The sequence below is a fragment of the Hemitrygon akajei genome, chromosome 1, assembly GCF_048418815.1.
Source record: "Hemitrygon akajei chromosome 1, sHemAka1.3, whole genome shotgun sequence".
NCBI lineage: Eukaryota > Metazoa > Chordata > Chondrichthyes > Myliobatiformes > Dasyatidae > Hemitrygon > Hemitrygon akajei.
The window spans coordinates 180,706,166-180,722,284 of record NC_133124.1 but is presented as its reverse complement, the minus strand read 5'-3'; the positions used below and the strand labels follow the sequence as shown (position 1 = coordinate 180,722,284).

The 16,119-nt window shown below is 46.7% G+C and overlaps 1 protein-coding gene across 2 annotated transcripts in view; it reads right to left on the bottom strand.

Annotated features, from left to right (window-relative positions):
* LOC140733011 (contactin-5-like) overlaps positions 1-16,119 on the bottom strand; it is a 546,274-nt gene that overhangs the window by 369,315 nt on the left and 160,840 nt on the right. For both annotated transcript variants that reach the window (XM_073055777.1, XM_073055786.1), the window contains 9 exons: positions 15,672-15,731; positions 15,021-15,217; positions 13,320-13,416; positions 10,842-10,889; positions 10,193-10,389; positions 7,109-7,205; positions 5,883-5,942; positions 5,233-5,429; positions 3,051-3,147 (listed from right to left, as the gene is read on the bottom strand). In XM_073055777.1, coding sequence (XP_072911878.1) covers positions 3,051-3,147; positions 5,233-5,429; positions 5,883-5,942; positions 7,109-7,205; positions 10,193-10,389; positions 10,842-10,889; positions 13,320-13,416; positions 15,021-15,217; positions 15,672-15,731 — 1,050 coding nt within the window. The remainder of the gene's footprint in view (positions 1-3,050; positions 3,148-5,232; positions 5,430-5,882; positions 5,943-7,108; positions 7,206-10,192; positions 10,390-10,841; positions 10,890-13,319; positions 13,417-15,020; positions 15,218-15,671; positions 15,732-16,119) is intronic.

The following is a 16,119-nucleotide window of genomic DNA, read 5'->3' as shown; positions in this document are numbered from 1 at the left end:
GTCTACCACAAAAGCCTGGCTTTCTTGGTGGCCAAGCACTTTAATTCCACTTCCCGTTCCCATTGTTGTTCCCTGGCCTCCTCTACTGCTCTGATAAAGGCCACTCACAGACTGGAGGGGTAACACCTCACATTCCATCTGGATAGCCTCCAACCCGATGGCATGAACATCGATTTCTCCCCTCTCTTCTTCATCTCTTTTTCTGTTGCCCATTCTGACTCCTCTCTTACCCTTTCTCGTCCCCTCACTGATCTATCAGCTCCCTCTGGCACTCGCCATCCTTCCCTTTCTCAGCCTGAAACCTCAACTCTTCATTCCTTTCCATAGACGCCTCCTGACCTGCTGAGTTCCTCCAGCCTTTTGTGCCGGTCCCTCTGGATTTCCAGCGTCTGCAGAATCTCCTTTGCACCTCTCCACCAGTAGAATGATCAGCAGCAGGACGAAAAGAACAATTACGACCATGATTACACTAATGATGGAGAATGTTCCTGTCTTGCCTCCACTCTGTGGTTTCTCACCTAATAGAAAAGACATAAGTCGTGGTTATTGAGGAAAATGTCCCAGATGCTCAGAATTGGAGGAGGTGAAATGTGAAGCCGTGATCTTTGGAGATCGAACCCTTCCTTCTCACATGGCCCTCCATCTTTCCGTTATCCATGAGCTTAGCGAAGAGTCTCTTAAATGTCCCTCATGTATCTTAGTGGCCTCTACCACAACCCCCGCAGCGTATTTCACTCTGTAAAAAAAATCCTACCTAATCTTTCCCCCAGTCCCATTAATATCCCCCTTTTATTAGCTATAATAGAAGGTTAATAAATAAATTAGCTATTTATTATATTCCTTTCCACACATCAGTCAGCAGCTTGCCATTTCCTTAGTATTTATCTGTTTTTTTTAATGAAGTCAAGTTGCTAGCTCAACACTCAACCCAACACAGATGGAAAGCGTGAAAGGAACCGCCTGGATTTGAACCTGTGACCATTTGTCTCAAAGTCCAGTGTTGATGCCACTACTCCACCAGACAGCTAATTCCAGCCTGGGAAAAACACCTCTGGCTGTCTATTTCATTTATGCCTCTTATCCTCTTGTACACTTCCCGCAATTCAGCTCTCATCCTCAAACACCAGGAAATCTGCAGATGCTGGAAATTCAAACAACAACACACACAAAATGCTGGTGGAACGCAGCAGGCCAGGCAGCATCCATAGGGAGAAGCACTGTCGACGTTCCGGGCCGAGACCCTTCGTCAGGACTCACCGAAAGGAGATTTGAAAGTAGTGGGGGGAGGGGGAAATGCGAAATGATAGGAGAAGACCGGAGGTGGGGTGAAGCTAAGAGCTGGAAAGGTGATCGGCGAAAGGGATACAGAGCTGGAGAAGGGAAAGGATCATGGGACGGGAGGCCTCAGGAGAAATAAAGGGGGGGAGCACCGGGGGGAGAACAGGCAAACAACGAAATATGTCAGGGGTGGGGTAAGAAGGGGAGGAGGGGCATTAACGGAAGTTAGAGAAGTCAATGTTCATGCCATCAGGTTGGAGGCTACCCAGACGGTATATAAGGTGTTGTTCCTCCAACCTGAGTTTGGATTCATTTTGACAGTAGAGGTGGCCATGGATAGACATATCAGAATGGGAATGGGATGTGGAATTGAAATGTGTGGCCACCGGGAGATCCTGCTTTCTCTGGCGGACCGAACGTAGGTGTTCAGCGAAACGGTCTCCCAGTCTGCGTCCCAGCATCCTAGGAAATCACTTCTGCACCCTCTCTAAAAGCTTCCATATCCTTCCTAAAATGAGGTGACCAGGACTGAACAAGAAACTCCAACGATGTCAATCCATCGCCTCCTCTACTGTTACAATGAGGCCACACTCAGGTTGGGGGAGCATCACTGCATCTCCTGTCTAGATAGCCTCCAAGCTGATGCATGAACACCTGGTAATGGTCACCCTCTCCCTCATTCTCCATCCTTTTTCCCCCTCACCTCATCTCCTTGCTCGCACTCCCTAGTGCTCCCCCCACCATTCTTTCTTCTGTCCTCTCATAGTAGATTTCCCCTTCTCCAGCCCCGTATCTCTTTCACTAATCAACTTCCCAGCTCTTTACTTCACCCTTCCCCCCACACCTGTCACCTTGTGTTTCCTCCTCCCTCCCACGCCAGCTCTGAATCTTCATCTTCTTTTTCCTCCTGTCCTGAGGAGGGGTCCTGGCCCAAAATGTGGACTGTACTCTTTTCCATAGATGCTTCCTGACCTGCTGAGTTCCTCCAGCATCTTGTGTGTTACAAAACTCCGTGTGTGCTTTAACCAGAGTTTCATTAAGTTGCAGCATTACCTCACAGCTCTGGAACTTAATCCCCGATTAAATAGACCCAACACACCTTACATCATCTTAACCACCCCAGCAGTTTTTCCCGATTGATAAATGGGGTGGGTGTGGGTTACAGAGGTGGGGATTGGTGTAGGAGATGGAAGGGTTATGAAAACAAAACAAGTCACAGAGATGGGGAGAGACATTGGACCTGGAGAGGGTCACAGATTCATGGAGAGGTGTAGCAGCCAGAGGAGATTACATAGTCAGGGAAGGGTTCTCTGGGACCAGATGGGTCACTATGAGAGGGACTAGCATCCCAATGTCCCTCATCTGCTGTGTAGAGGGGAAGGGGAGGGGAATCTGTGGTCACCTCAGACTGGTGTGGGATCTCTGGGCAAGGATCTGTGCAAAGAAAGGTACAGTGCCATTGTGCCTGGAAATTCCCCCTTTCCTGTTGGAAACGCACATCAGGTTAGTCAGTGTCTGTGGAGGGAGGAACTCACAGCAGAGTGGGGGAGGTGTGTGTGAGAGTGAGTGAGAGAGAGGGGAAGAAAGAGAAGGGAGAGCTATGTGTGTATTTGTTTGTTTGTGGGTGTGTGTTAAGAGAGATACTAAACAGGAGAAACATGGAGCGAGTGTGAGAGACAGATAGAGGTGGAGGGATTTGAGATGGGGAAATGTGCCGGGTTCATCTCGGATCTGCCCAGCCAGAAGAGGAGCAGGATTAGTCAGATACGTACCTTCATAACGAACGTGGATGACTCCCTCCACTGTTGTATGTTCATTCCATGCCCGGCATAAGTAATCTCCGAAATGCCAATGACTGATTGAGGGGATCTGTGGACATGAACAGGATTGAGAAGGTGAACTGGCCGATTGGCCTGATTGCATTCCCATGTCTGATGTTTATGGGTGATTGTCAGTCTGTCTCTTTATTCTTATGATTGTTGAATGTTCTAACAAGGCATGAGTAAAAATCTTTCAAGAATCACTAGATCCTGGCATAGTTCTGGAAAAATGGAAATTTGGAAATGTCCCTCCACTTTTCAAGAAGGGAGGGAGGCAGAAGGAAGGAAATTACAGGCCAGTTAGTCTGCCTCAGTGGTTGGGAAGATGTTGGAGTCCATTGTGATGGATGAGGTTTCGGGATACTTCCAGGTACATGACAAAATTGGCCAGTCCACATAGTTTCCGTAAGGGAACACCCTGCCTGAGAAATCCGTAGGAATTTTTTAAGGAAATAACAAGCAGGATAGACAAAGAAGAATCAGTGGAGGTTGTGTACCTGGATATTCAAAAGTCCTTTAACCACGTACTGCACTTGGGATTGTTTAACAAGATAACAGCCCATGGTATTACAGAAGAGATACTGACATGGATAGCGGGATCGGCTGATTGGCAGGAGGCAAAGAGTGGGAGTAAAGGAAGCCTTTTCTGGTTGGTTGCTGGTGACTAGTGGTAATCCCTAGTGGTCAGTGCTCCATTTTATGTGAATGATTTGAATGAAAGCGGAGGCTTTGGAGCTAAGTTTGTAGACGATACGAGGATAGGTGGAGGGGTCAGTAGTGTTGAGGAAACAGGTGAGGCTGCAGAGGGACGAGGACAGACGAGAAGAATGGGAGAAGAAGTTGTGAATAGAATACAGTTTTGGGACGTGTATGGTTACACACTTTGGTAGCAGGAATATGAGTGTAGACTACTTTCTAAATGGAGAGAAAATTTAACTATCTGAGGTGCAGGGGGACTTCGTAGTCCTTGTATAGAATTCACTAAAGGTAAACTTGCAGGTTGGGTCAGTGGTGAAGAAGGCAAATCTAATGTTAGCATTCATTTCAAAAGGACTAGAATATAAAACAAGGATTAATGTTGAGGCATTTTAAGGAACAGATAAGGGATCCTATGGAATATTGTGAGCAGTTTGGGGCCCCTTCTCTATGAAAGGATGTGCTGACATTCAAGAGGGTTCACAGGAGGTTCACAAGCATGATTCCGGAGTGAGTTAAACCGTGCCATGGACTGCTCTTTATCAGATTACGGTATTGCTTGGCACTGTTGAAACTATGTTATAATTATGTGGTCTTTGTCAGTTAGTCTTTTATCAATTATGGTATTGTCTGCACTGTTGAAACTATATGTTAATATAACTATATGTAACTATATGGTTTTGTGTAGGTCTTGTAGCTTTAGGTTTGTCTGATGGGTTTATAGTTCCTTTCTGGGGAACATGCTAAGACGGTAGCGCGATATCGATATGCAGCAGCCTCTCAGGACGCTGGGTTGGAGATTACCAAACGTTATGTGGTTTTTCTTGTGTGGTCTGTTTTATGCTTTATTGTGATATCATTCCGGAGAACGTTGTCTCATTTTTGAACTGCATTGTATTTGTGGTTTATAAATGACAATAAACTGAATCTGAATCTGAAAGGGTTATCATGTGGGGCAGTTGATGGCTCCTGGCCTGTATTCACTGGAATTCAGGAAAATGAGGGGGATCTCATTGAAACTTATCAAATATTCAAAGGCCTAGTTTGAGTGGATGTTTCCTATGGTGGGGAAGTCTAAGACCAGAGGACACAGCCTCAGAACAGAGGGATGGCCATTCCGAATAGAGATCTGGAACCTCTTTGGCCAGATGGTGGTGAATCTGTGAAATTGAGTTCTTCATCAGTCACAATGTGAAAGGTTACAGGGAGAAGACAGGAGAATGAGATTGAGGGAAAATGGATCAGACATGAAATGGTGGAGCAACTCGATGGGCTGAATGGCCTAATTTGCTCCTATATCATCTGGTCTAATGGGTTTTTTGTTGCATGTGACACCTTGACCAACTCACCACGCAAATTTCTCTTACATGTGTAATAATGAATAAAGTAGATAATCCTTAACAAGACTGACTCTAACCCTATGACAATATTAGATTACCGTCTGTTCTGTGGTAATTGTGATGTTACTGCTCAATGTCATACGAATGATGACCACACTTCCCTGCCGGTCCTGCCACAGCCAGGTGTAGTGAAAGTTAGGGGTTCCACGGAAGGAACATTGTAGGGTGAGGTTTCTCCCAACAGAGGTGTAGACGGTCTGCTCCAAAGGGCTGATCAATGAGAGGAAACTGGCAGCTGTGGACAGACAGAAAGCTGGTTAATGCTTCACCCAAAGTGAGCGTTGGCAAAGAGGGTGAACACAGACATACTCTGGGCTAGTGGTATCGGGAGAGAGACTCTGATTTGCTGCTCCACTGCGAACACTCTGAGGCATGCCTACCCCGAAGAAATTTAAATCTCTTCGATGGGAGGTCAGTGATTGTTCTCTCACCATTCCTCCCCCAATGCCCCGGTATGTGACCTCTGCACTCCCGAGTCTTCAATCGTGCTCACCCAGACTCCCTACCACTGGGACAACAGCAGGAATGAAAGGCACAGGGAGAAGACAAGTGAAAGAGAGAGTGGGGGGGAGAAAGCGAGAGTGAAAGAAAGGGGGAGAGAGGAAGGGAGAGAGTGTTACACAACTGGGAGGGCTTCTCTCGAACAACAGGAGTCACTGGGAGGGTCTAGAATCCCAACACCTCTCACCTGGTGTCTGTGTATTCTGAGTGGAATTCATGATCTGGCTTGTTGTCACTGTGGAAGATTCTGTGGAAAGAGAAAACAGTCAAACAATCCCCGTGCTGTGTTCGGAAGCTCTCCCATTCCTATTGGAAACCGAACAGGTCAGTCAGTATCTATGGAGGGAGGAACAAGGGGCAGAGCAAAGGGCAGAGTGGGAGGGAGAGGGGGACTATTCCGGGCGGTGGGGGGAATACTGAAGGGACGGCTTTAAGGAGAGAGGAAGAGAGAACAGAGTGAGGAAGGGAGTGAGAGTAAGAGATGAAGAGTGAGAGGGCAAGTGAAAGAAAGGGAGTAAGGGAGAAAGAGAGAGTGAAAGAAAGGGAGAAAGTCAGAGAGGTGGAGAGAGTTGTTCTGACCTGAGGGTTTCACACAGACAGGAACGAGCGTACTTCAGTGGGGGTCGAGGAGTGGTCTGTGGGCCGGAGGGAATCACAGAGAAAGGGTAGGTTGTAGGGGCCGGTGGGTCAGAGATGTGGAGGGGTGCAGGGGCCAGAGAGGGTCACAGACACGGGAACAGGTGTAGGGTCTCTGAAACAGTGAGCGAGGAGTGTATGGACCGGAAAAGCTAATAGAGATGTGGAGAGGCGAAGGAACAGAGAGGTTCAGAGACAGGGAGAGGTTTAGGGACCAGGGGATGTCAGAGACAGGGAGAGGTGTAGGGACCAGAGGGGGGCAGAGACAGGGAGAAGTGTAGCAGCCAGAGGGGATTACATAGTCAGGGAAGGGTTCTCTGGGACCAGACGAGTCACTATGAGAGGGTCTAGCATCCCAACATCCCTCATCTGCTGCCTGTGGTGCTCGGAGGGGAATCTGTGGTCATCTCAGACTGGTGTGAGATCTCTGGGCAAGGATCTGTGCAAAGAAAGATACAGTGCCATTGTGCCTGGAAATTCCCCCTTTCCTGTTGGAAACGCACATCAGGTTAGTCAGTGTCTGTGGAGGGAGGAACTCACAGCAGAGTGGGGGAGGTGTGTGTGAGAGTGAGTGAGAGAGAGGGGAAGAAAGAGAAGGGAGAGCTATGTGTGTATTTGTTTGTTTGTGGGTGTGTGTTAAGAGAGATACTAAACAGGAGAAACATGGAGCGAGTGTGAGAGACAGATAGAGGTGGAGGGATTTGAGATGGGGAAATGTGCCGGGTTCATCTCGGATCTGCCCAGCCGGAAGAGGAGCAGGATTAGTCAGATACGTACCTTCATAACGAACGTGGATGACTCCCTCCACTGTTGTATGTTCATTCCATGCCCGGCATAAGTAATCTCCGAAATGCCAATGACTGATTGAGGGGATCTGTGGACATGAACAGGATTGAGAAGGTGAACTGGCTGATTGGCCTGATTCCGTTCCCATGTCTAATGTCTATGGATGATGGTTTGTCTGTCTCTTTCTCTGCGTACCCTGTGCTCCTTATAACTCAAGTCTCCCAGTTACACCAACATCCTTGTGAATTATCTTCTGCACCTTCTCGTTTCATCACCCTCATCACACCTTTTCATCACCCTGTCAAGACCCTCGAGGGACCTTATTGTGTTGAAGACCCCTCTCAGTCTTCAGAATCAACAGACACACACCCACCCCGACAGTCTGACCTCTCCTTATCAGGACACGTTGTTGTCAATGGTGTGGTGGGTACAGCCGCTGTCAGCCAGCTCTGGAGACTGGTTGTGATCCCAGCATCTGGGGGGAGGTGGGAGGGAGAGGGAGAGGGAGGGAGAGAGAGAGACTGATGGGTGGAGTCTGTGGGATGTTAACAGGAATGTGGAGAATGGGAATAAGGATTGGCTGGTGTCTTTTTTTAAAAGAGAATCAGCACAGTAACAGATCCTTCCGGCCCAATGGGCCCACTGTGTCCCATTACACCCACGTCACCAATTCACCTGCTGACCCATGCTCCTTTGGAACGTGGGAGACAACCGGAGCACCCGGAGGAGAACCACACAGTCACAGGGAGAAGGTACAATCTCCTTACAGACGGTGGCGGGAATTGAACCTGGGTCGCTGGCGCTGGAATGACCTGACACTAACCTCTACACTACTGTCCCAAAAATCAGGGAGAGTAACACTTTCAATGACAATTTATAATACTGTTTAAATTATAAATACATGATAGTATTTATGCACATTTTATTCCACTTCTTTGTTCTTATAATTGTTGAATGTTTTAACAAGGCATCAGTAAAAATCTTTCCAGAATCACTAGATCCTGGCATAGTTCTGGAAAAATGGAAATTTGGAAATGTCCCTCCACTTTTCAAGAAGGGAGGGAGGCAGAAGGAAGGAAATTACACGCCAGTTAGTCTGCCTCAGTGTTTGGGAAGATGTTGGAGTCCATTGTGATGGATGAGGTTTCGGGATACTTCCAGGTACATGACAAAATTGGCCAGTCCGCATAGTTTCCTTAAGGGAACACCCTGCCTGAGAAATCCTTAGGAATTCTTTAAGGAAATAACAAGCAGGATAGACAAAGAAGAATCAGTGGAGGTTGTGTACCTGGATATTCAAAAGTCCTTTAACCACGTACTGCACTTGGGATTGTTTAACAAGATAACAGCCCATGGTATTACAGAAGAGATACTGACATGGATAGCGGGATCGGCTGATTGGCAGGAGGCAAAGAGTGGGAGTAAAGGAAGCCTTTTCTGGTTGGTTGCTGGTGACTAGTGGTAATCCCTAGTGGTCAGTGCTCCATTTTATGTGAATGATTTGAATGAAAGCTGATGGCTTTGGAGCTAAGTTTGTAGACGATACGAGGATAGGTGGAGGGGTCAGTAGTGTTGAGGAAACAGTGTGGCTGCAGAGGGACGAGGACAGACGAGAAGAATGGGAAAAGAAGTTGTGAATAGAATACAGTTTTGGGACGTGTATGGTTACACACTTTGGTAGCAGGAATATGAGTGTAGACTACTTTCTAAATGGAGAGAAAATTTAAAAATCTGAGGTGCAAGGGGACTTCATAGTCCTTGTATAGAATTCACTAAAGGTTAACTTGCAGGTTGGGTCAGTGGTGAAGAAGGCAAATGCAATGCTAGCCTTCATTTCAAAAGGACCAGAATGTTGGCCTTTATTACAAAGGGAATTGAGTACAAGAGCAAGGAAATCCTTTTGCATTTGTACAGGACCCTGGTGAGACCACACCTGGAGTATTGTGTACCGTTTTGGTCTCCAGGCTTAAGGAAGGACATCCTGGCTGTAGAGGAAGTGCAGCGTAAATTCACAAGGTTAATTCCTGGGATGTCAGGACTGTCTTACGCAGAGAGGTTAGAGAGACTGGGCTTGTTCACGCTGGAATTAAGGAGATTGAGAGGGGATCTGATTGCAACATATAAGATTATTAAGGGATTGGACAAGATAGAGGCAGGAAATATGTTCCAGATGCTGGGAGAGTCCAGTACCAGAGGGCATGGTTTGAGAATAAGGGGTAGGTCATTTAGGACAGAGTTAAGAAAAAACTTCTTCTCCTAGAGAGTTGTGGGGGTCTGGAATGCACTGCCTAGATAGGTATCTTATGGATAGGGGAATCAAGGGATATGGGGACAAGGCAGGAACCGGGTATTGATAGTAGATGATCAGCCATGATCTCAAAATGGCGGTGCAGGGCCGAATGGTCTACTTCTGCACCTATTGTCTAATATAAAGCAAGGATTAATATTGAGGCATTTTAATGAACAGATAAGGGATCCTATGGAATATTGTGAGCAGTTTGGGGCCCCTTCTCTATGAAAGGATGTGCTGACATTCAAGAGGGTTCAGAGGAGGTTCACAAGCATGATTCCAGGAATGAAAGGGTTATCATGTGGGGCAGTTGATGGCTCCTGGCCTGTATTCACTGGAATTCAGGAAAATGAGGGGGATCTCATTGAAACTTATCAAATATTCAAAGGCCTAGTTTGAGTGGATGTTTCCTATGGTGGGGAAGTCTAAGACCAGAGGACACAGCCTCAGAACAGAGGGATGGCCATTCAGAATAGAGATCTGGAACCTCTTTGGTGAATCTGTGAAATTGAGTTCTTCATCAGTCACGATGTGAAAGGTTACAGGGAGAAGACAGGAGAATGAGATTGAGGGAAAATGGGTCACACATGAAATAGTGATGCTGGCTCGATGGGCTGAATGGCCTAATTTGCTCCTATATCATCTGGTCTAATGGGTTTTTTGTTGCATGTGACACCTTGACCAACTCACCACGCAAATTCCTCATACATGTAAATGTGTAATAATGAATAAAGTAGATAATCCTTAACAAGACTGACTCTAACCCTATGACAATGTTATATTACCCTCAGTGTCGTCGTAATTATGGTGTTACTGCTCAAAGTCATATGACTGATGTTAACAGTTCTCTGTGGGCCTCTCCACAGCCAGGTGTAGTGAAAGTTAGGGGTTCCACGGAAGGAACATTGTAGGATGAGGTTTCTCCCAACAGAGGTGTAGACGGTCTGCTCCAAAGGGCTGATCAATGAGAGGAAACCGGCAGCTGTGGACAGACAGAAAGCTGGTTAATGCTTCACCCAAAGTGAGCGTTGGCAAAGAGGGTGAACACAGACATACTCTGGGCTAGTGGTATCGAGAGAGAGACTCTGATTTGCTGCTCCACTGCGAACACTCTGAGGCATGCCTACCCCGAAGAAATTTAAATCTCTTCGATGGGAGGTCAGTGATTGTTCTCTCACCATTCCTCCCCAATGCCCCGGTATGTGACATCTGCACTCCCGAGTCTTCAATCGTGCTCACCCAGACTCCCGACCACTGGGACAACAGCAGGAATGAAAGGCACAGGGAGAAGACGAGTGAAAGAGAGAGTGAGAGGGAGAAAGCGAGAGTGAAAGAAAGGGGGAGAGAGGAAGGGAGAGAGTGTTACACAACTGGGAGGGCTTCTCTCGAACAACAGGAGTCACTGGGAGGGTCTAGAATCCCAACATCGCTCACCTGGTGTCTGTGTATTCTGAGTGGAATCCATGATCTGGCTTGCTGTCACTGTGGAAAGAGAAAACAGTCAAACAATCCCTGTGCTGTGTTCGGAAGCTCTCCCATTCCTATTGGAAACCCAACAGGTCAGTCAGTATCTATGGAAGGAGGAACAAGGGGCAGAGCAAAGGGCAGAGTGGGAGGGAGAGGGGGACTATTCCGGGCGGTGGGGGGAATACTGAAGGGACAGCTTTAAGGAGCAAAAGTCAGAAGTGTCTGAAAGGAGACAGGGAGACAGAGACAGAGACATTGGAGATGGTTCAGAGTTCATGAGATTACGGGGAGAAGGCAGGAGAATGGGGTTGAGAGGGAAAATAGATCAGCGCTTATAACCAGTATTCACCTCCCTCAGAAGTTCCCATGTTTTATTGTTTTACAACATTGAATCACAGTGGATTTAACGTGGCTTTTTTCAATCAACAGAAAAAATTCATTTTTTTAATCAATTAGACTGATTTTCTACAAATTGGTCTAAATCTATTGGTATCATTAAATACAAAATAATTGACAGCATAATTACTCAGCCGTTCAAGTCAGTATTTAGTAGATGCACCGTTGGCAGCAATTACAGGTTTGAGTCTGTGTGGATCGGTCTCCGTCAGCTTTGTACATCTGAAAACTGCAATTCTCCCCCATTCTTCTTCACAAAATTGTTCAAGCTCTGTCACACTACATGGGGATTGTGAGTGAACAGCTCTTTTCAAGTCTGGCCACAAATTCTCAATTGGATTGAGGTCTGGATTCTGACTTGGCCGCTCCAGGACATTAACTTTGTTGTTTTTAATCTATTCCTGTGTATCTTTGGCTTTATGATTGGGGTCATTGTCTTTTCCCAAATCTTTTTTCCAAGTTGCAGTTTTCTTGCAGACCGTATCAGGTTTTCCTTCAGGGTTTCCCTGTATTTCCCTGCATTCATTTTACCCTCTACCTTCACAAGCCTTCCAGAGTCTGCTGCAGTGAAGCCTCCCCACAGCGTGATGTAGCCACCACCATGCTTCACGGTAGGGGTGGTGTGTTTCTGATGATGTTAGGTGATTGGCTTACGCCAAACATAGCATTTAGTCTGGCCAAAGAGCTCAATTTTTTGTTTCATCTACCATAGAACCTTCTTCCTGCTGACTTCAGAGTCTCCCTTATGCTTCCTGGCAAAACTAGCTGAGATTTCATGAGGGTTTTTATTCCAACATTGGCTTTCTCTTTGCCACTCTCCCGTAAAGCTGTGACTCTTGAAGCACCCGGGCAATAGTTGTTGTATGCACAGTCTCTCCCATCTCAGCCACTGAAGCTTGTTACACCTCTAAGTCTCTTGGCCTCCCTCACTAGCCCCTTCTTGCACGGTCACTCAGTTTTTGAGGACGGCCTGCTCTAGGCAGATTTACTGCTGTGCCATATTCTTCCCATTTCTTCATGACTGACTTAACCGTACTCTAAGGGATATTTAGAGAAGTATAATATTTTCTTGCATCTCTCTTCTGATTTGTGCTTTTCAATAACCTTCTCGTGGAGTTGTTTGGAGCGTTCTTTTGTCTTCATGGTGTAGTTTTTGCCAGGATACTGACTCACCAGCAGTTGGACTTTCCAGTTATAGGTGTATTTTTACTACAATCAATTGAAACCCCTTGACTGCACACTGGTGATCTCCATTTAACTAATTATGTGACTTCTGAGACCAATTGGCTGCACCAGTGATAATTTGGTTTGTCATATTAAAGGTGGTTACTCATGCAGTCAAGTATTTTGTGTTTTACATTTGGAAATAATTTCAATCACATTGTAGAGATCTGTTTTCACTTTGACACGAGAGTCTTTTTCTGTCGATCAGTGTCAAAACCAGCCCAATTAAATCTGCAAACACAAGGAAATCTGCAGATGCTGGAAATTCAAGCAACACACACAAAATGCTGGTGAAACGCAGCAGGCCAGGCAGCATCTATAGGAAGAAGTACAGTCAACATTTTGGGTCGAAACCCTTTGTCGTCCTGACTGTACTTCTGATGACAAATTATCACTGGTGCAGCCAATTGGTCTCAGAAGTCACATAATTAGTTAAATGGTGATCACCTGTGTGTAGTCAAGGGGTTCAATTGATTGTAGTCACGTCGACTGTACTCCTCCCGATAGATGCTGCCTGGCCTGCTGCATTCCACCAGCATTTTGTGTGTGTTGCCCCAATTAAATCGACTGTGATTCAATGTTGTAAAACAATAAAACGTGAAAACTTCCGGGAAGGGTGTGTGTGGATGCTTTGTATAGGCATTGCACATCTTATGATCTTATCGTTTTTTGTTGCATGTCACACCGTGACTAACCCACACGCAAATTCCTCTTACATGAGTGTGAGAGACAGAGAGAGGTGGAGGGATTTGAGATGGGGAAATGTGCCGGGTTCATCTCGGATCTGCCCAGCCGGAAGAGGAGCAGGATTAGTCAGATACGTACCTTCATAACGAACGTGGATGACTCCCTCCACTGTTGTATGTTCATTCCATGCCCGGCATAAGTAATCTCCAAAATGCCAATGACTGATTGAGGGGATCTGTGGACATGAACAGGATTGAGAAGATGAACTGGCCGATTGGCCTGATTCCATTCCCATGTCTGATGTTTATGGGTGATGGTCAGTCTGTCTCTTTCTCTGCGTACCCTGTGCTCCTTACAACTCAAGTCTCCCAGTTACACCAACATCCTTGTGAATTATCTTCTGCACCATCTCGTTTCATCACCCTCATCACACCTTTTGTCCCTATTCCCACCCTGTCGAGACCCCTGAGGGACCTTATTGTGTTGAAGACCCCTCTCAGTCTTCAGAATCAACAGACACACACCCACCCCGACAGTCTGACCTCTCCTTATCAGGACACGTTGTTGTCAATGGTGTGGTGGGTACAGCCGCTGTCAGCCAGCTCTGGAGACTGGTTGTGATCCCAGCATCTGGGGGGAGGTGGGAGGGAGAGGGAGAGGGAGGGAGAGAGAGAGACTGATGGGTGGAGTCTGTGGGATGTTAACAGGAATGTGGAGAATGGGAATAAGGATTGGCTGGTGTCTTTTTTTTAAAAGAGAATCAGCACAGTAACAGATCCTTCTGGCCCAAGGAGCCCACTCTGTCCCATTACACCCACGTCACCAATTCACCTGCTGACCCATGCTCCTTTGGAACGTGGGAGACAACCGGAGCACCCGGAGGAGAACCACACAGTCACAGGGAGAACGTACAATCTCCTTACAGACGGTGGCGGGAATTGAACCTGGGTCGCTGGCGCTGGAATGACCTGACACTAACCACTACACTACCGTCCCAAAAATCAGGGAGAGTAACACTTTCAATGACAATTTATAATACTGTTTAAATTATAAATACATGATAGTATTTATGCACATTTTATTCCACTTCTTTGTTCTTATAATTGTTGAATGTTTTAACAAGGCATTAGTAAAAATCTTTCCAGAATCACTAGATCCTGGCATAGTTCTGGAAAAATGGAAATTTGGAAATGTCCCTCCACTTTTCAAGAAGGGAGGGAGGCAGAAGGAAGGAAATTACACGCCAGTTAGTCTGCCTCAGTGTTTGGGAAGATGTTGGAGTCCATTGTGATGGATGAGGTTTCGGGATACTTCCAGGTACATGACAAAATTGGCCAGTCCGCATAGTTTCCTTAAGGGAACTCCTGGCCTGTATTCACTGGAATTCAGGAAAGTGAGGGGGATCTCATTGAAACCTATCAAATATTCAAAGGCCTAGTTTGAGTGGATGTTTCCTATGGTGGGGAAGTCTAAGACCAGAGGACACAGCCTCAGAACAGAGGGATGGCCATTCCGAATAGAGATCTGGAACCTCTTTGGCCAGATGGTGGTGAATCTGTGAAATTGAGTTCTTCATCAGTCACGATGTGAAAGGTTACAGGGAGAAGACAGGAGAACGAGATTGTGGGAAAATGGATCACCCATGAAATGGTGGAGCAACTCGATGGGCTGAATGGCCTAATTTGCTCCTATATCATCTGGTCTAATGGGTTTTTTGTTTCATGTGACACCTTGACCAACTCACCACGCAAATTCCTCATACATGTAAATGTGTAATAATGAATAAAGTAGATAATCCTTAACAAGGCTGACTCTAACCCTATGACAATATTAGATTACCCTCAGTTCTGTGGTAATTATGGTGTTACTGCCCAAAGTCAGATGACTGATGTTAACTCTTCCCTGCCGGTCCTGCCACAGCCAGGTGTAGTGAAAGTTAGGGGTTCCACGGAAGGAACATTGTAGGATGAGGTTTCTCCCAACAGAGGTGTAGATGGTCTGCTCCAAAGGGCTGATCAATGAGAGGAAACCGGCAGCTGTGGACAGACAGAAAGCTGGTTAATGCTTCACCCAAAGGGAGCATCGGCAAAGAGGGTGAACACAGACATACTCTGGGCTAGTGGTATCGGGAGAGAGACTCTGATTTGCTGCTCCACTGCGAACACTCTGAGGCATGCCTACCCCGAAGAAATTTAAATCTCTTCGATGGGAGGTCAGTGATTGTCTCTCTCACCATTCCTCCCCCAATGCCCCGGTATGTGACATCTGCACTCCCGAGTCTTCAATCGTGCTCACCCAGACTCCCGACCACTGGGACAACAGCAGGAATGAAAGGCACAGGGAGAAGACGAGTGAAAGAGAGAGTGAGAGGGAGAAAGCGAGAGTGAAAGAAAGGGGGAGAGAGGAAGGGAGAGAGTGTTACACAACTGGGAGGGCTTCTCTCGAACAACAGGAGTCACTGGGAGGGTCTAGAATCCCAACACCTCTCACCTGGTGCCTCTATATTCTGAATGGAATCCATGATCTGGCTTGTTGTCACTGTGGCAGATTCTGTGGAAAGAGAAAACAGTCAAACAATCCCCGTGCTGTGTTCGGAAGCTCTCCCATTCCTATTGGAAACCGAACAGGTCAGTCAGTATCAATGGAGGGAGGAACAAGGGGCAGAGCAAAGGGCAGAGTGGGAGGGAGAGGGGGACTATTCCGGGCGGTGGGGGGAATACTGAAGGGACGGCTTTAAGGAGAGAGGAAGAGAGAACAGGGTGAGGAAGGGAGTGAGAGTAAGAGATGAAGAGTGAGAGGGCAAGTGAAAGAAAGGGAGTAAGGGAGAAAGAGAGAGTGAAAGAAAGGGAGAAAGAGAGAAAGAGAGAGTGAAAGAAAGGTAGAAAGTCAGAGAGGTGGAGAGAGTTGTTCAGACCTGAGGGTTTCACACAGAAGGAAC